The following is a 19,290-nucleotide window of genomic DNA, read 5'->3' on the forward strand; positions in this document are numbered from 1 at the left end:
AGTCTTCATTGAAGTTTCGATACTCGTAAAGGTGTGATAGACGACAGGTCGATAAGGAATGTTATGATGGTGAAGATCGAGTCTAAGATAACTGAAATCAGCTTGGCGTCTAAGTTTTCGACCAGTTGGACGATTGCAAACGTAAGATGTACATGGAAGAAAAATTCCGATTGGGTTTTCTGTGATCGATGGCTGTGTGCGGCTATGGCCATGTTCTGTTTTACCATAGAAACAAGAAAACAACCGAGTTTTGGGCTGAAGGGTCTTTCCCTTAAAACGTGAGAAAATCATTCATGCATGTATACGAGTGAGAGAAGGTAGAGAGAGAGGAACAAACCTCTGTCATTAGCCTGAGCGTTTAATCCGAAAATCTCTGCTGGCATAACATCCGTAGACAATTGGCAAGCAAGACATATTGATACTTGTCAGTTGATCGAATGGACCTTGTACATTGGAAACACTGCACACAATCAACCTCGTCAACAAGCAACAGTCATAACATTGACTGATTGATCGATTCGCTGTTGAGCTGATCGCATACGTACTCGTATAGGTAGTTAGGTGTACGTACAACTTTTTTACCCTGTCAATCAACGATCAAGATCATCCACAGCCCGACAACAAAAAGTGATCGAGAAAACTACAATCAACAATACAAAAATCAAACTAAAAACATCACATCTCATCTTTATCAGTGTGATCGAGGACTCATCATACCAGATTTTAGATCAACAAGTATAATAATAGATCCGAACAAGGAGAACTAGATACATACTCGTAGATTGGAATGGATGAGGTGAAGGAACAATCAAGCGAACAATGTCAATATCTTCCAGTTCATCTTCACCTTCATCCTCTTCCGCTTTCGGTACCAAGATACCGGTGAGTTATCCTATCCCCCCTTCTCATCTCACCATATCAGCTACCATATGAGGTACGTTGATCTCTGACCTACGACCCGGTGAAAATAGCGAGTAGGAGGTGTAAGATGTTATTGGGCGTTATTGACACCGCACTATACACCTCTTCCGCCAAATCATGATGGAACACCATCAAGTGGAAGCAAGTTGGAACTTCGATTCGTCCATCCAGACCCGATGTTGAGTCTGCATCTCTCAAAGCAGAAATTGAGCATGATGGGAAGGAGTGTTATCGAGTTTATACATCCTGCAGAGAGAGAACGTGAGTTGGTTTTGAGTCATCCAACCCCATTCGACTTGACCTTCTCAAGATAGCTGTAAACTCGGCTGATCCCATCTTCATCCTGTAGAGGCCCGAAGGGATCTGACTAGTGCTATAAGTGCGGATGACTTACAGGGAAGTGTGACGAGGTGAGTGGTCGCAGCTCTATATATTATTTGTGATCTGACTGACCACATGTGTCCTGTATATCATCATCTTCTCTGCTGGACGTGATGCTTTTTCTAACTCCTTCAACGCTCTGCTGTTTCCCCGTAACTTCCATACCCGGACTATCCCATTCTACCCGGTCGAAAACCCATCTACAGAGTTCGTTTCGCCCGTCTGTCACGTATACGTACGATATTGGGATGTCCACCAGAGGAGAACGATTTCCCAGAGGATGCAGAAAAGTTCGCAGAGGATGACGAATATTTGATATTGGACTTGGTGCTGAATTGGGTGAGTGAAAACGCCTAATTCTGATGGACAAACGAGGGATGGTGGACAGGCTTGGGAAGAGAGATGGGAACACAATGGTGGGACAGAAGGATGGTGCAGGCCAATCATTCATCGGGCCACCCGTCAACTCGTTTCTAGATAGGAATGGGGATAGATGACCGCAGACAGAGCTGTGTTATGGTAGTAATCAGAAGCATGTGTACTAATATACCATACTTGATCAGGTCGCCGATGGGTTGTTGCTAGCTTTCTTCCATGCGATAAAGGATAAAGATCCAGTATTGAACAATGATCCCCGCCTGTCGCATGAGGAATGGTCAAATTGGTGTGGTACAAGGGTGATGCCAGAAGATGTGAGTGAACGTTCATGTTTTCTCGCCTGTTTCGTACCTCATGAATGGATGATCGTCTGATCACATCTTCTTTTTTGATCGCATAGCAAATCGAAGCATTGCATCGCAACATATCAGATATCCTATCTTCTACTCCATCTTCCAATTACCCTCCATCACGCGTATTTCAACTATATTACTCTGCCCCGTCTCCTGATCCATCGATATCCCCCCCTTCATCACCTCGGCTAATCTTCTCATGGCCACCGCCTAGACCGTTAGGGGTCAAAGTAGAAGCTGACGGGAAATATAATGCTGCCGAATATTGTGAACTGATGAAAGGTGTAGATATGGATCCTTCACAGTTGAATGCTGGACCAGGAGAATTGAGGACGAATTGTACGACACGTTATGGTGCTCAACATTCCATAACGACAGAAGGAGTTTACCGACACGTCACCAGTGTATTTATACCGTACGGGAACTTGATATTCGCTTGTTTCCAGACGAACAGGATGTACGAATTACCAGCTGCCACCAATGGACAACCCTCTTCTACCTCTTCGTCATCGTCAGCGTATGACCCTACTTTGGGAAACGACTGGAATACGAATCTCTCTTCGATACCGCCAGTCACCTCTGGATCCACCGGATTACCCGTCCATCCTCCTCCTGAAATCCATCAATACCCTCCCCAGACTGCAATCCAGGCGTCTTCGACATGGGCACATGCTGATCCATATGCCCTTCCTCCGCGTCAGGACGGTGAATGGGAATCGGGGCCTTCAACAGGGTATCATCATATGCATGATGAGATGCATCATCACAATAGAGATATGGGATACCTACCACCTTCCGCTTCCGGTTCCTCTTCGGCTTATCCTCATCCACAACAGCATCATTACCCCCATGATCACCTCACATCGTCTATACCGCATGGCGGCGTACCTCTTTCAGCCTCTATGAGCTCTGGGCACCTCTCTTCTGGGCCTAGTCCACCGGGACACGGACACGGACATCACGGACATCCAATGAGTAATGGAGGGAGCAATGGTTCGTCAAGCTCGCGTCCACTCGTGCGACCGCCGGGTAACGTGGAGTGTTGTGTGATGTGCGGTATAAGGGAGAGTCCAGAATGGAGGAGGAATGAAAGTGGGATCAAAGATCTATGTAATGCGTAAGTTTGACTCACCTACCACCTCTCCTTTTTTTCAATTGTCTGGCCTTGTCTTCCTCCTCAATATGGGATTTCTTCAAGCTGATGACAAGCATTCTGGTAGGTGCGGTCTGAGATTAGCGAGACAAGTGGCTAAAAGAGAAGGTAGACAGAAACCAAGAAAGAAGAAAGATAGTAATGGCGGAACGAATAGAGGTGAAAGTGCGACCAAAGATCAATATGGAATATGACGAGATCTCTCTTTTTGGTAATTAATCAGGATTATGATCCTGCCGGCGAGCTGAAGTAGTAGTATGGGAGTTTCCATAAGTATATGTCAATTGTTGTTGTAAGAGATAATAAGGAAGGTAATTGGGTTGGTAGAAGGTACATCTTTTAGAGATGAATGTAATGTCAGAAGAAATACGAGTGACATGATAGTGATAACACAGTTGTTTCACATCAATCAGCAGCATCACGGTATGTGGACACACAGTCTGTTCGATCAAAACGGTATTCTAAGAAAGCGAAGATTGATTACTGTTGAATTCTTGGATCTCGATCAAATCGGACAATCTCCTTGACTTGCCCGAAAGAAAGCAAACTTCAGCGTTTCAGATTGATTTCTTATTACTGAACCATCCTCATTCATACCTGAGCTATCTGCGATCCAGAGGATCCCAAATAGTCTAGTGTGCATGTATGACGTCCAAATGTATCTTGACCTGACGTTTCATGTTGACTTGGCATATGACACAAGTCTCGATTATCGCGTTCGAAAGACAAATCACAAAACTACTGCAGGGCTATTGAACTTCAGGGTTGTTTAGCATCCGGACGTGCCGGACCATCAGTGTGCTTTGTCACTTTGTAGGTTGTTTGTTATTCCCCGCGAAAAGAGTGTGATAGAGGCTGAGACGCGACTTTCTTCGTACGTAGTTTTTCACTCTTTTCACCTCACTCACCTCTTCTTGACTGAGTTAACGCGTTGCACACTGGCACCTTTGCACTTTGCACCAGATCACTGGGTTTGACCTGAGCAGCTGCGTACAGTCGTCTGGTGTCCTATCAGGGGAATCCTCAGATTACGTGCGTCACTTGTTTACGTAGAACAGTCAAGTCACGAGGTTTTGTTTTTCGCTTTCGCTTGGTGTTTGCTTTGGTGTTTTAGATGATTGGTGCTACTTTACCACTATAGTGAGGCAGGCTAAATTGGTTTAGTCGATTTTGATATAATTCTATCTTGCATGTACCTACCCTTTTGGACCTTTCTCATCTTTTGTTTATATTTACATTTGATTCTTTTACCGAATTACAACTGGGCTTGACTTTCACTCATTGATTGAGACATCATCACGACAACGACAAACACCAAACAGACAGCTAAATGATATCGATATCATAATTCACATTCTTTTCCAACCAACACTCGTCAGTGAACATACGATTTTTCGTGCTCGAAGCACATCAACACGCTCTTTTCCCAAATATCGACTTCAAATTGACAAACCTCTATCTCAAGTCAGCTTACCGCCTAGCGCGTCCAACTTAACCACAAATCATCCGAAAGCAAACTCCGGCGAGAGACTGATTCAGAGTCGAACTCTTCAACCTCACCTACCACTCCTTCTCTTCTTACACCTCCAACATCAGCAGAATCAAAGGGATTCAACATGTTTTGGAGAAAGAAATCTTCTTCTTCTTCCGGGTCTGACAGACCCGTGTCGACCTTTCAAACACGACATGTCGAACCGCCCAGACCAATCTTGAGGATGAACACTGAAGGTCAAGGTGTATCTAGTATCAGATTCGCTGGGTCTGGTGGTAGTAGTGCTTCTTCGCCTGTGAAACCTACTTTCTCCACTCGTGCAGCTACCAGTCCCCCAACGTACGGTGCGCAACCATGTAGTCAAGTAGAAGAGATATCGACGGATCGCGTTGGAGCCCGGACTCGACCACCTGCTCCTCGGGTTATCGTATCTTCTTATGATTCCTATAGTCCTCCTACGGTCGCTCATCCACACCAAAGGATGGCCTCATACGACTCTTCACCACTTTCAACCCAACCTAAGATGATGGCTTCTCCTCGAAGATCATCCAGACCCACTTCGCCAAGCGCATCTTCCTTCGGAGCCAGGGTCAGAGCTAGAACTGAACCTATACCTAGTACCAGTGTCCACAGATCTTCTTCGCCCGGTAGTACGGGTGGTAGTAGTCCACTATGTGAAGTTGGACCATTGGAAACTCCTCCTATGCAATCTTCACATGTGACTACACCTCCCACAGCATACGTCTCGTCTTTCCAATCGCGAGCTCCACCTCCTCCTTCACCTTACAGACCGACCAACGAAAGACGTCGTTCGTCCCTTACGCGTAACTTGCCCGAAGATTTACCGAGAATGAACGATTTCGCTCCATCCATGACGATGGAAGAAAGTCTCCTGGCATCGGATAGTAGATCCAGTGTACATACCCTACCACCTGGACCGGACGTACCGATGTTGAACATCATACCTGCCACACCACAGACTCAAGGCGAAGAATTCTCTTCGATGTGGGAACAACATTATCCATCTGCTACTGCAAAGACAAGTGGTTTGGAGGAAGCTGTTAAACTTGAAGAAATCTCTTTAGATCTTGAATTGAAAACGCCAGGTTTGGAAGAGGAAGAATCGATTTCAAATGCACCTTCGATAGATGTCCAACTCGATTTCTCACCTTTCCAACCTCTCGCTGAATTACCTAATACCGATACTCCCTTGGAAGACATCAAGGAGTTCATCACTGCGGAGGATCTTGAAAAGTTCAATTACCAGCAACAACGAGAAGGAGGTGAAGAACTTATCGTGGAAGAAGAAGAGGATGAGGGATATTTCCAAGATGAAATGGAAATGGAGACGGACGCACCTTCAGAACCATTACCACCCTCACCGCCATTCATGTCTTACCCCTCTTTACCATCTTTATCATCCCATTCTCACGGTAGTGAACACGGCGATGAAAATGAAAATGAACACGATAACGACCATGGTTCTATTCGATCTTCATTATCTGGATCAGAATCTGATTCTGAATGTTCCATTCAAACTTCATCATCGATGTCTTCATTGGTCTCTTTCCCTGATGTGGAAGAAGCTCTGGGATCGATGTTGGCTTCATTATCGGATTCAAGTATGGCTTCTACAGCTATTCATACCCCTACCAAAGGTCAATCTCTCAATACCGTCTACAATGTCAATGTCAATCATGGATTAGGGCTGGGTATGGGAATGGGTATGGGGATGAACGTACATGACAGTCAATCATCTATCACCTCATCCACCGCTCCATTAGCCCTCTCACCTCGTCGAAAAGCTCCTCCTCCACCTCTGGATCTATCCACGACGAAAAACCAGAACAGAAGATCACAGAGGCAATCAAGAATGATGACTATCCAATCTGCCCCGATCATAAACCACAGAATAGCGTTCTACGGTACAGCAAAAGTTCATCCTAATTCACCTTGTTCAGGTATATTCACTACTTCCTCATCATCTTCCTTGGCTTCTACTTCTTCTGGATCATCTTCATCAACTATCAGTTTATCCCAACAACAGCAGCAGTATGAAAACAGACAGACATATTCATATAGGGATTCGATAAGTTTGACATCAGAAGCAAGTGATGAAGATCTCTGTACGGCGAGTATAATAAGTTTGACACCTGTTATGCAAGGCAAAGTTTCTGGGAAGGAGTTGAAAGAGGAGATCATAGAAAATGACCCCAATGCGAATACGCTAGGTTTAGGTCTAGGGTTGGGTTTGGAATTGGGTGGATTCGGTAGATCCGGAATCGAACAGCAGATACCACAGGAGGAAGTTGAAGTTGGTTTAGCTTTATAATTTAAATTTTTTTTTTCTCAGTATGAGTGTAAGTGTTATTCTCAGTGATATTTTAATGTAAATTTGGTTCTATCTTTTACTCTTATCCACTTTTACTTTGGACATTTGATATGGACAACAGATACCTTTACCTTTTTTCTTCGTCGTACTTTCGTACTTTCGTATTTAGCTTTTCTTTTTAACATTTATACTAATATATACCTTGAGTTTATGATAGGATATGGGACACTCGATGTGATGCAATTCAATTATAGGTTATTACTTGACATGATTCGACTGGCTTTTTGCATGCATAAGATACCACTTACTGGCAATGAAATCTTCCTTCCACCTTTACGACCAGGAGCACTAACATCACTCGTAAAGTCACGTGATCAACATGACCACTGAGCACCCGGGTAAACCGGCAACATCCCCATCCCGTCCCATCTCATAACTGCAAACTGTCATGTTTGTTGGTCGAAAAGGAAAAGGCAGCACTCATTAATCTCAGTGCAAACATCTAACATTGCTTCGAGGATTCCACTAACTTCAGCATCAGCATCAGCATCAGCATCAGCATTGCCAACAGCCCACCATGTCGTCCTCCAAACTACCCTCTTCTTCCACCGCGCGACAACTCCTCGCCCGTCTCACCAAACTAACCTCTACCTACTCGGGGCTGGATGCCTCGTTGATGCTCGTCCAGTACTCATCTCCTTTGGTCATAGCTTTATTACTCCGTCTCGCAGCGCTTAAGACTAGAATAGGGCTCAGAGGGAAAGGTGGTTCTGCTTTTGGATTGAGACAATTGGCTGAAGGGTGGGGTAAGATGGGCGGAAGTATAGGGGAAGCGAGGGTGGTATTCAGAGCATTTGGTGAGTTGAGATAAATGCGATCGAACATGAACATATTGTATGGAGTCACCGTGAATTGAATTGACTGAGGTGTCATCATTAGGTCTCCTTCCAATCTTAACATGGCTTTTATCTCTCCATCCTCACCCTATCCAATCTCTCAAATCTCTTCTCCAAAGTGGACATCTTCCATCACTCGATTCGCCCAAGACTTTATCGACCCTTCAAGCGATCTCATTACTTCTCTATTACCCCTTAGAACACCTAGCCTGGCTAGGAGGGAAGGGCGTGATACCATTGGGCGAGAAGAGAATGGGATGGACTGGATTGTGGAGTGTGAGATTCTGGGCGTGAGTGCGACTTCGGATATTCTATGTACACATTTATCATTCGATCATTTGCTAATATTCATTGTAATGATAATTGATAATGGTATAGCTTATATGTCCTTTTGGATATATACAAACTCCGTCAAACTTATCTGTCTCTCCTTACCCGGACGAGATCACTCAAACAATCTCAAATGGCCAAACCGAACCTCACGGAAAAGCAAGAAGAGGCTAAAGGGTTTGAGTTACCCCCTTCCCCCTCATCGCCCACTCATCAAAACGTCACATCCTCATCTGATCAGCCGCTCAATTTGGCCGGTGAGAAAGATAATAACAAAATCAGTGAGAAAGAGGTGTTGAAGCATGATTGGAAAGTATGGAAGAACGATGTGATGATCAACATGTAAGTCATATCGCTCATCACCTCCTTTACACAGATTGGCTAGAAGCGACGGGAACAATATGTCATGGGAAGTGCAAAAGCTGATCGTTCTCCTTGATCATTGACTCATAGTGGATACGCCCCGTTAACCGTACATTGGTCTACACCGGGTGGACTCTGGTCAAGTCCTTTGATAGGCGGTTCGTTGGGTGTCGTAGCTGCTGTAGGAAGATTGACTGCTGAGTGGAGAAAGGGGGGTCAATAGGAATATGGCTATATAGTCGTTAGGATACTCAGATAAGAGAGCCGAATTTACGTTGATATATACATATGTGAACCCTTCGTGAAGACGGGATGTTGCGTTGTCATGTACAATTCAAAATACCATTCGTTCGCACCGCTGAGCAAGACAACATGTCGCCGTCCCTCAGAATCTAACTTCGTACATGTAGCACGATGAAGATGAAGATTGCAGAGCTCATATATATTCATTTACATCATTTACACATTCTCATTCTCATCAATGTATGTTATATACAGAATTATCATCTCACGATCACTGATCATGGAAAGGGTCTTTTCCTATTCACTCTCTATACCCAAAATATTTCTCTTTTTCATGTTTGATCTATCTACAGAAAAATCATCGTTGTCGTCGAGTATCTAATCTAAAGGGGAGATGGAAAGGCTGGAAAAGGATTTGAGGCATATGTATTCCGAAATTAGGATAGTAGGTCAGGAAAGGGAAATGATTTGTTATATTCGTATCCTATCGATTCAGAGGTACCAGATGCAGGTTGGTGAATGGTATGTTTTTGGTTTTTTAAGGCTTTTGAGAGGAGCAGAGATGGAATGACCAAGAGATTAATGTGAAGTAAAGAAGAACTAGCAGCTTTTTGACCGAGGTTGGAATCACCATCCGCCGTGATCGTCGTCAACGTGGTTCTACCGTAAAAAAGTCAGCTTGGCCAATCGTCTACAATCCGTGAAAGCAGCGCGCACAGAAGGGACTGGAGTTGGATCTCTCGACGCCTCAGCCGGGGTAGCAGCTCTGTTATAACCTCCACCTCCTCTACCGCCATATCCACTGTCTCTGGCTCGACCATCTCTGGGAGGTCGATCGGCGTCTCTTCCTTGCGCTGTGGCGTTGTTAGTGCCACCGTGGGTTGAAGTATTGACTAAAGCGGCTCGTGAAGGATGAATATTGGCAGCGGGACGAGCGGGAGGGGGATCGTCAAAGCCAGAGTCGTTGCCCCATTGATCATCGTTACCGTCTATAACAAAGTCAATCAGCTAATTTGATCGATAGAAAGCTCTTGAGGCCTGTTGATGAAAACAACAACTTACTGTGGTTTCCGTTGGTCTTGTTATCTTCCCAAGATCCGTTGTTCCCATTGCCATTTCGATCGCCCCAGCCGGCTCCTCCGCCGGCGTTGTAGCTATCACCACAGCCACCACCGGATCCGCCATCAGGGCATTCAGATTGCTACAAGCCATAAGATAAGCTAGGAGCAGGATTGTAGAGCAACTACTTACTCTATGACCTTCCTTACCACAACCTCGGCAGGTGCCTCTGAACACAGGGTTTCGAGGCTCGGGACATTCCCGTGACTATCAGAGCACAAGCACCGGAGATGTTGTCAGCCTTAGATGGAACGTATTCGCAGGAGACTTACAAGATGGCCGGGCTTATTACAATTGAAGCAATTGCCCCCACCGCCACCACCACCATCAGCAGCTTTTCTTGGCTCAGGACATTCTCGAGACTGTTGAGGAACAAGATATCAGTGTGTTAAAAATGTGAGATGAGCAACTAATATCCCCGTTGACACTTACCATATGCCCGTCTTCGCCACAATTGTAGCAGTTTCGACCACCACCACCACCGCCTCCCCCATAACCCTCGTACCCGTTGTCACCACCTCCACCACCCCAAGATCCGGTGTCGGTGTCTTTCCCAGCAGCAGAAGTACCCCACTCGTCTTCATTTCGGGTTTCGCCGAAACCGTCATCTTTTCCTTGATCACCTCTAGGTCCCCATCCTTGTCTTTCTCCAGCAGGAGCAGATCTATTCCAGCCGCTATCCGGTTGTCTCGGCGGCATGTAACCACCACCGCCACCTCGTAGTCCACCTCCGTATGCATCTCTAGGAGGTGCGTAACTTGGTTGTCTTCGGGAATTAGCGAAGCAGGCGAGAAGTTCATCCATCGTCATCGATGCGCCCTCTTGATTTAGGTTTTCTTGCTTGTATCTGCGATTGGATCGGATGCGTCAGTAAAGGGAGACAACGAGTAAGCTCTTGGACTTACACCACACCACCTTCGAAAGGTACCATCGAGCCTTGAGATGGAGGTGGTAGTGGTTCTTCACTAGCGGTCTCGACGAAATGTTCTTTGGAGTATCTGGAGGAAGTGCTCCTTATAAGCCTTGTGTCATTGCGAGAGGTAGACAGTGACTACTCACTGGACTCCACCATCGGTCCAAGGTACCATTGATCCTTTGGCAGGGGCTGCGGCTGCTTGAGCATCTCGAGGCAATCCGCGTTCTCGTAAGTGAGGTGGGTGATCTCTCTCTTTAGGCCCCCATTGATGTTCTTCTTCTTCTTGAGCTGCAGGGACAGAAGCGTGATCGCTAGGTGGCGGGGACATAGGTCGATCTTGTTGTTGTCTATAGGAGACCGAAGGGGGAGGATGATCGCTTGCTGAGGCAGCGGAAGAGAAGGGACGAGTATCGGCAGTTGGCACTTCGTTTACCCATCCATCATTAGCATTTATTGGCGGAGCAACAGGGCAAGGGGCAGGATAGATTCTGTGCACAGCGCCATATGGTCCGACAAGCTCTTCTGGATCAGGAAGAGTATCATTCCGTGGCTAAAAGGGGCTGCGTCAGCTTTGAGATATCGAATATAATCATATGTGCTCGGAAAGAACTCACTGCGGAGGGTCTAAAGCCATATCCAGGGGAGAAGACGTTACTAGAAATCCGCTGACCTTGATAGTACTTATACTATTTAGGCCATGTCAGTGATTGACCGCCTAGGGCAAGAGAAAGGACGACTCACTGAATCATCCCTGACCGGAGCAGCAGCTTCTCGTCCTCTCTGCTTATCATTCGTGACGAGACGGTCAGTACGAGCCTAGTCTTTTCTAATTTGCTCATGGGATACATTGACTTACGGGCACGAAATCTTGGGAGTTGATAGGATCGAGCCGATTGTCGTTAGCGGTCTATCAAAAGACACAAAAGGTATGTTAGCTAAATGCATGACAATGTGAAAAAAATACGTCACGAACTCTTGAAGGGCGACCCATACCGATGGCTTGGTTGGACCTTTCTGACCTAACGGACTCGGGAGCTCGTGCTGCAGGCTACGATCACGCATCAGCTTATTTCCGTACAGGACCAGATAAACACTGACTGGTACGTAGATATCCTGATCACGATGATGGTGTCTATCGCCAAATCCTTCTTCTCTAGGGCTCATGTGAAGTTCATCACCTCTTCTTCCTTGAGCTTGTCGACCCTGAGACATCAATGTATCAGTGTTGTGACATTCCTCGTTGGTGAAAGTTGGACTTACCATAGGAGAGTCTTCGTAACCTCGATGGGATTCTTCGTATCTGGATCTTCGATCCTGTGAACCAAAGCATAGTCATCAGCTACTGTAACAACTGCCATGAGGAAGGTCACTCACCATATCATTGACTTGACTAGCTTGTTGATCCATGGATCTTTGAGAAGCTTTAGCTTTAGATTTTTCCTTTCGCATCCTCATAAGCTCGGCAATTTGGGCGGCCAACTCGTCATCTGTGTCATTCTGCAAAGCACGGTCATCTCAGCTAGCTATGGAGGGACATATCGTGTGGACGGACATACCTCTTCATCCTCACCTGAGGTGGGATCTTGAAGTGCTTTTGCTCCTCCGGAGTACATAGCTTCTTGATCTCGAGAGTGAATGGGTGATCGTGGAGAATCGTATTCTCGAATGGGTTGGGGATATCTTGATTGTCGAGTTGTATATTGACTGTTGAGCGGAGGAAGGGAGAAAGGTGGTGAAGTTTAGTGAGCATGCAATCCAATGAGTGGTAAATATGACTCTTGAGTAAGAGAGAATAGTATATGTTGGTTGAGGAAGATCGAATTCGGTAGGATGAAATGAAATAGAGACAATCAGAAGGAAAGAGGAGTAAGGAAAGAAGAGGAAAGGAAAGTAAAACGACGAAGTTGCAAACGAAGTATTACAATACCGTAGGTCATTCATCATCGTCATATGATATACTATCGTCGAATGACAGTATAGCAGACAGCAGTGGACAGGCAAATGAGAAGGAAGAAGTCTTCACTCACCCTTCGTCTTCTCTTCCTCGTCGAGCAGGACGAGCTTGTTGGTCGTATTGACCGCGGTAGGGATCGGACATGATCTACACTCTTCTCTCAAAGGTTTTATGAAGTACGTAAGACAGTGAATAAGTAAGAGAGAGGTAAAGAGAGGGTTTATCACTCAAAAGTCAATTTCGAGTGTATGATGACAAGGTTGAAAGGGGAAAGAGGAAAAAAGAAAAAGATGTTTATATAAGTAATAATAAAAAAGAGGGAGGAAGGGAATGATCATTGTATGTTATGTTTGTGGGGATGAGTCACGTCAGTCATACTCGCCTTGTTTATTCTTGTTCATCATGTACAGGTAGGTAGGGTGACTGAGACATCCTTTACCATGAATAACAATGTCACATCGGAATGGGTCAGTGCATCAACACGTTACAGTACAAGTATAGATAGGTGAATACGCATATCCTAGGTCGTGTTAGCACACAGTCACCATCAAATCCAATCAATCTCATTAGCACTAGCATCAATCACTCTTGAGCATCATGGAAAACACGAGGACGAAAGGTATCTTGACTTTTGTGAACTTGAACGTTACGTAATGTCCGCAGATAGATTTGGTGGTGGGAATTTGAACCCGAGTCGCTCCGACCGGTTTGGTGTGTGTGTGTGTGGGAGATCATTTCGCATGGTAGATGATCGTGAGGAAACATGGCTAAGTGAGCATGAGAGGATTACTGTATGAGACGTTCATAGAACAGAGCTTGAAGGATGTTGAATCAGTATAACCAATGGGATAATCTATTCCATTCAACCATCTAGCCTTTCTCATCCTCTCAGAGCGTATGATGTGATTTTCCAATTTATGCAATATGCATTCCACATCTCTAACATCCCTTCCTAACCTATCCAACTTCCATCTGATCTCGTTCACCGGATCTAAGCTTTGGCTTGTTCGAGTTTGAGGTAGTAATCGTCCCTCTTCTTCACTACAATCACCCATCTACATTAGTATTTTCCCACATACCACTTTGGGTAGCACTCACTCATGGGAAGGTGAACAGTGTACCAGAATACGTATCCACCAGCGGTACCGAGACCGAGACTAAGCATCGTACATTGTACATCAGTATATCATGAAGGAGGTCAGATGGGAGGAGAAGGGAACCAACGCGGCGGTGAGATCAGTTATGAGTCTCTTTCTGAGCTGCAGTCATATAAGTATCATCAGCTTGGCACTATAAAATGACGACAGACTGGCAGCTCACCTTTCCAACGACGGGAGCGACGGGCATTATGGATGATTTGGTTTTGACGGATGTGTAGGTATGTAAGAGATGTGTGAGATGTGTGTTGTTGAGATGAAGTGGTATGCTTACGGTAGGTGTTGGTTTTGTGTAAACGTAAGGTTTGATTGGCCAACCGGTGTGAATGGGACACCGATATAAGTTTTGCTTACTTCGCAATGGTGAAGGGTGATACCGTGGGAAAGAAAGTGGGATGTACTTTGTATGGGGATATGGTATAACGTCACAACGGAACATTCCTCCCAATCCTCTCTGAACAAATCTCACGCTAGATCCCACTGCCGCAATTGACCTATATAGTCAGACCCACTGTCTACCTTGTTTCTTCTTTCTCTGCAGCGGACTCGAATACAAACTAATCTCAACGTGAGTACACTACCTACAAATTCATACCCTCTTCCTTTCTCTCTCTCTCTCTCTCCCCCCGTTCATCGCTAGTCTATACTCTCTCCAATCATTCCTTCCATAGAATTCTCTCTACCTTCTCAGCCTTCCCTCTGCCCCGTGTCTCTCCCTCTCGTCCCTCCTCTCCCCTCTTTGACTTTCTTCTTCTCTTGGGATCCTACGTATACAAGGTATAACGTTAAAAGCTGACTTAGTCTTTTCTCCTATGCCATCACCTGAACACAAAACCAATTGGACGTCACTCTTACCTCTCATAATCGCTGTACTGGGTCTATACTTCTATCAGTGCTTTCTACCACCAAAACCATCGATATCAACAATGTCTCTTTCTTCCAAACTCAGTATCACCGACGTCAACCTCAAGGGTGAACGTGTCCTCATCAGAGTCGACTTCAACGTTCCGTAAGTTATATCGTGTTCTCCATTTCCCCTTGTATCTCAGTAATGCGACTTACGATTTGGTCGAACGTGCGTAGTCAAGATAAGGAATCGAACATTACCAACCCAGCTGTACGTATCAATCCATCCATACCAGTGATTCTGTACTTATCAATCTATCATGTTTATCATGTTTATAGCGTATCGTGGCTGCTCTTCCCACAATCAAATATGCCATTGACCAAGGTAAGTATCTCCCTTCTTCAGCTGATCCTTCTAATCTTAGCACAATCGCTCACTGATCCACTGATTATCTGATTTCGGACAGGTGCCAAATCTGTCATCTTGATGTCCCATCTTGGCCGACCCGATGGATCTCCCAACCCCAAGTACTCCCTTAAACCAGTTGCTGCCAAGCTTTCCGAACTCCTATCTAAAGATGTGAAATTCCTTGATGACTGTGTAGGAGAGGATGTCAAGAAGGCTGTATTGGCTGGTGAGAATGGTCAGGTCTTCCTCTTGGAGAACCTTAGGTTCCACGTTGAGGAGGAAGGTAAAGGTAAGAAGGATGGCGAGAAGATCAAGGGTTAGTACGATTTCAACCTCTCTTTGACAATCAACCCCGATAGTAGTGTGGGACTGACTATTGATGGTTGTCATAATGCAGCCGACCCTGAGAACGTCAAGAAGTTCAGAGAAGATTTGACTGCTCTTGGTACTGTTTACATCAACGACGCGTGAGTGATGAACCCGTTTCTCAGTTCTCGAGACTCTGCGCCTTTTCCAGCAGACAGGTAAGCTGATACGCCTGAATTCCACAGCTTCGGTACCGCCCACCGAGCTCACTCTTCCATGGTTGGTGTACAACTCCCTCAAAGAGCCGCCGGTTTCCTCATGAAGAAGGAACTCGAGTACTTTGCCAAAGTACTTGAACACCCCGAAAGACCTTTCTTGGCTATCCTCGGTGGTGCCAAGGTTGCTGACAAGATTCAACTGATCGAAAACATGCTTGATCAAGTGAGTCTAGCTATACAAGCTGCATCATCCACAACATTTAGCTAACGTCAATGCGCTTGCAGGTCAACACTCTCATCATCTGTGGTGGTATGTCATTCACCTTCAAGAAGACTCTTGAGAATGTCGAAGTGAGTCAATCGAAGACTATTGGATCTGAGCAAAGCTAACTCATAGTATCATGTAGATTGGTAAATCTCTCTTTGACGAAGAAGGATCCAAAAAGGTTCAATCTCTCGTTGACAAAGCCAAGAAGAACAACGTCAAGCTTGTCTTCCCTGTTGACTATATCACTGCCGATAAATTCGACAAAGATGCTCAAGTGGGTGATACCCTCGTTTTTCGCAAGGTTGCCATACTGATGGATGTTTTCCGTTAGGTTGGTGAAGCCACCGATGAATCAGGTATCCCCGCCGACTGGCAAGGACTCGATGCTGGACCTAAATCTCAAGAGATCTTCGCTCAGACCGTCGCCGAAGCCAAGACGATCTTATGGAATGGTCCAGCGGGTGTATTCGAGTTCCCCAACTTTGCTAAAGGATCAAACGCCTTGCTCGACGCTACTATCAAAGCTGCCAAGAACGGTGCTACGGTCATTGTTGGCGGTGGTGATACCGCTACATTGGTTGCTAACGCTGGTAAAGAGAAGGAATTGAGTCACGTATCTACTGGTGGTGGTGCTTCCCTTGAATTACTCGAGGGTAAGGTGAGTAATGAATCTCTCTGAAATTCATTGTGAGGGAAAGAGTCATTGACGTGTTCCCGTTCTGCGTTTAGACCCTCCCTGGTGTTGCTGAGCTCTCTGAGAAGAAATGAATGCGCTCGTCGTTGTGAAGAAGGATCTGAATGGATGTCAGGTGCACTAATTTCAGTAGTCATGGAAAAAGAAACGTTATGCATGTATGGATGTCATATGTTATATACTATATGTTCCCCTCATATATCATCAACATTGATCTTGCCTTCACGCGACTGATGATCGCTTGCACGCGTTGACCTAAATTGTCAACAGATCTCATGTCGGAGGCTCATCTAGGCTACATCTACAGTGATATTATGATAGTTCGTCATTGTATTCAAAGTAGGAAGCAATAATGCCATCCTTGTCCGATACGCTCGAATCACTTTCATCACGAACATCCGAATTAGCCTATTTGACAACCCTCAATTCCCGGCCGGCAGGTAAATTTACTCAAGCCTACCTCAACTTACCTTCTTCGTCTTCATCCTCTTCGAGTGGTTATAGAAGGAATGGGAATGTATTAGAGTTGATAAGAGATTCGAACGATGGCGAAAGGAGGTTGTTCAGATTCGTTGGTGAATCCAATTCGTTAGGTGATGGGTCCGGGGGAGGAGGGAATAAAAGAGTGGAGAAAAGAGAAAACGTCTTGGTAACTCCCCTTAAACAACTCAAGTCACATGTTGGAGGGAAAGGTAAATCGACGGAGGGAGGGGGACGAGGGAGGGATGAAGTGGAGATTGTATTGAGGACAGCCATGAAGTTGGTAGATGATTAGTGAGTGAAGTTTACATATTCCGACGTTGGGATGTGAGAACTTTGAAAGAGGATTCTGTTAATCCATATGATGGCCTGTACAGCCGACCAATGCCTAGAGCCAGAGCACATATAGCCGATTTACTCGATTCGCATCATTCTTCTCAAGAGAGATTGATCGAGTTAGAAAGATTGATCGAAGAGGTATGGAGAATTGCATATTATACAGAACCATTAATTCAACTAATGACTTATTTATCGGCCCATTCATACAGGCCAGTAAACCCATATCTACCCCTTCTCTTTCCGCTTCAACCTCTACCACTGTCAAACCCTCTTCAACTCCTGAATCCTCATCATCATCAACAGCCGACCAGCCCAAACTCACCCCGGAGGAAGCTATCAAAGCTGAAGAAGCCTCTCTTAGAGCATTGGAAGCTTCCCTCATCCCTTTACGAAAATCATATCAAGCCAACCAATCTGATTCTCCTCCACCTTCTACAAGACAATTACCCTCTTCCCCTCCTCCAACTACCACAACCACAATGCAAAAGCAAACTCCCGCCAAACCAGCATTTGGAATTCCAACACAGACGCCAGCAAGGGAGATGCCGCATGTGACGAATAGCTTGGTCGTCAATGGGATGACACCGAGACGAATCGATAGATTCTCGCCTTTGAAACTTATCACTCCCCGAGAACCTTTAGGTCCAAGTGGATTGGGGGATTCTCAAAGTGCTGCGGGAGCAGGGGCAGGAAGGAGAAGTATATTTGGTAGAGCTAGTATAATTGGAACTCATAAGGTGACAAGTGGTAGTAGAGGTGAAACGGGATCTTTGGGAGCAAGTACGAGCGGACCATTTAGTACGCCTTATAATACGATGATATCTGAGGTAGAGATGCGAAATCAAGAACAACAACCAGAGAGAGCTGGACCTGGACTCGAAGAGAAGGAAGATCAAGATCAAACTATCCGCATACCCCGTCCTGCGTCTCCACCTACTTTAGCACGTGTCATAGATACGCCTTCTGCACATGCCAAACCACAGGAAGAGCCACAGGTGGACAATATACGCAAAGCCGGTGGGGCTGAGAAGATTAGTGAGGGGGATGGTGGTATGGCGGGTATCGATTTGAATAATGAGAATGTCAAAGCTGGTATCGTGAGTGTCACATCTGGTTTGTTCGCGATATCACTCGTTGTGAAGTGGAATTTGCTGATGAATCTTGTTTCGGTTTGGTGTTATAGGCCAAAGTATGGAGCACGTTAGGTGAGATGATGCGTCAAGGTATGAAAGATGGTCAAACTGTCAATGAAGATGTGGAATCTTCGATGTAAGTCTATCAGTCACCATTCGGCACTATGCAACACGATACAACACACTAAATAAATTTTTGCTGATATATTAATCTGGTTCTGTTCTTATATAGTAAACACCTCATTCACCTCTCTTCATCCGATTTACCGTCCCCTCCATCCCCATCATCATCTTCCATCTCTTCCCTTTCCGCCCCTGCCAACGTTAGTAAACCAATAACATCCGAAACCATCTTATTCTCGCATCTCATACTGTCCATATTGAGACAGCCCGATGGAGTAGATATGAACGAATTGAAAGAGCATCTAGCATCAATTGCCAAAGCACGCAATTTCGATGGTGCTTCGAGTAATTCTACGAAGATCATTTATGCTGCTGTAGGAAAGAGGATGGTAAGGATTGATAGAAAAGGAGGGATGGTAAAAGTCAAATTTGCGGAATGATCTGCTTTTTTGAGTATATGTAGATCGCATGTGTTTGTATGTATAC

General features: G+C 45.3%; 6 protein-coding genes across 6 annotated transcripts; 5 read left to right on the forward strand and 1 right to left on the reverse strand.

The window, feature by feature from the left end:
• Positions 1-819: 819 nt before the first annotated feature.
• L199_006592 (uncharacterized protein) lies at positions 820-3,380 on the forward strand (the record flags this gene model as incomplete). Its single annotated transcript, XM_064892290.1, has 7 exons — positions 820-882; positions 972-1,182; positions 1,271-1,331; positions 1,509-1,641; positions 1,866-1,994; positions 2,081-3,150; positions 3,254-3,380. The coding sequence occupies 7 exons, from the start codon at positions 820-822 to the stop codon at positions 3,378-3,380; spliced, it is 1,794 nt and encodes a 597-aa protein (XP_064748362.1).
• Positions 3,381-4,802: 1,422 nt separating this feature from the next.
• L199_006593 (uncharacterized protein) lies at positions 4,803-7,010 on the forward strand (the record flags this gene model as incomplete). The annotated part of the gene is made up of 1 exon (XM_064892291.1): positions 4,803-7,010. The coding sequence occupies one exon, from the start codon at positions 4,803-4,805 to the stop codon at positions 7,008-7,010; it is 2,208 nt and encodes a 735-aa protein (XP_064748363.1).
• Positions 7,011-7,587: 577 nt separating this feature from the next.
• L199_006594 (uncharacterized protein) lies at positions 7,588-8,822 on the forward strand (the record flags this gene model as incomplete). The annotated part of the gene is made up of 4 exons (XM_064892292.1): positions 7,588-7,867; positions 7,950-8,196; positions 8,285-8,578; positions 8,690-8,822. 4 exons carry the CDS (start codon positions 7,588-7,590, stop codon positions 8,820-8,822), a joined length of 954 nt encoding a protein of 317 aa, XP_064748364.1.
• Positions 8,823-9,469: 647 nt separating this feature from the next.
• L199_006595 (uncharacterized protein) lies at positions 9,470-12,975 on the reverse strand (the record flags this gene model as incomplete). Its single annotated transcript, XM_064892293.1, has 17 exons — positions 9,470-9,502; positions 9,560-9,831; positions 9,905-10,043; positions 10,094-10,168; positions 10,234-10,323; positions 10,394-10,808; positions 10,867-10,959; positions 11,021-11,427; positions 11,492-11,563; positions 11,619-11,657; positions 11,734-11,784; positions 11,851-11,925; positions 11,976-12,080; positions 12,138-12,191; positions 12,252-12,374; positions 12,434-12,581; positions 12,905-12,975. The coding sequence occupies 17 exons, from the start codon at positions 12,973-12,975 to the stop codon at positions 9,470-9,472; spliced, it is 2,262 nt and encodes a 753-aa protein (XP_064748365.1).
• Positions 12,976-14,914: 1,939 nt separating this feature from the next.
• Positions 14,915-16,803, forward strand: L199_006596 (phosphoglycerate kinase; the record flags this gene model as incomplete). Its single annotated transcript, XM_064892294.1, has 10 exons — positions 14,915-14,997; positions 15,072-15,105; positions 15,174-15,219; positions 15,302-15,559; positions 15,641-15,710; positions 15,795-15,990; positions 16,053-16,118; positions 16,175-16,309; positions 16,367-16,693; positions 16,765-16,803. The coding sequence occupies 10 exons, from the start codon at positions 14,915-14,917 to the stop codon at positions 16,801-16,803; spliced, it is 1,254 nt and encodes a 417-aa protein (XP_064748366.1).
• Positions 16,804-17,081: 278 nt separating this feature from the next.
• Positions 17,082-19,244, forward strand: L199_006597 (uncharacterized protein; the record flags this gene model as incomplete). Its single annotated transcript, XM_064892295.1, has 5 exons — positions 17,082-17,503; positions 17,587-17,686; positions 17,758-18,645; positions 18,732-18,817; positions 18,914-19,244. 5 exons carry the CDS (start codon positions 17,082-17,084, stop codon positions 19,242-19,244), a joined length of 1,827 nt encoding a protein of 608 aa, XP_064748367.1.
• Positions 19,245-19,290: the final 46 nt, after the last annotated feature.

Source organism: Kwoniella botswanensis, chromosome 1, assembly GCF_036426115.1.
Source record: "Kwoniella botswanensis chromosome 1, complete sequence".
In the NCBI taxonomy this organism is placed as follows: domain Eukaryota; kingdom Fungi; phylum Basidiomycota; class Tremellomycetes; order Tremellales; family Cryptococcaceae; genus Kwoniella; species Kwoniella botswanensis.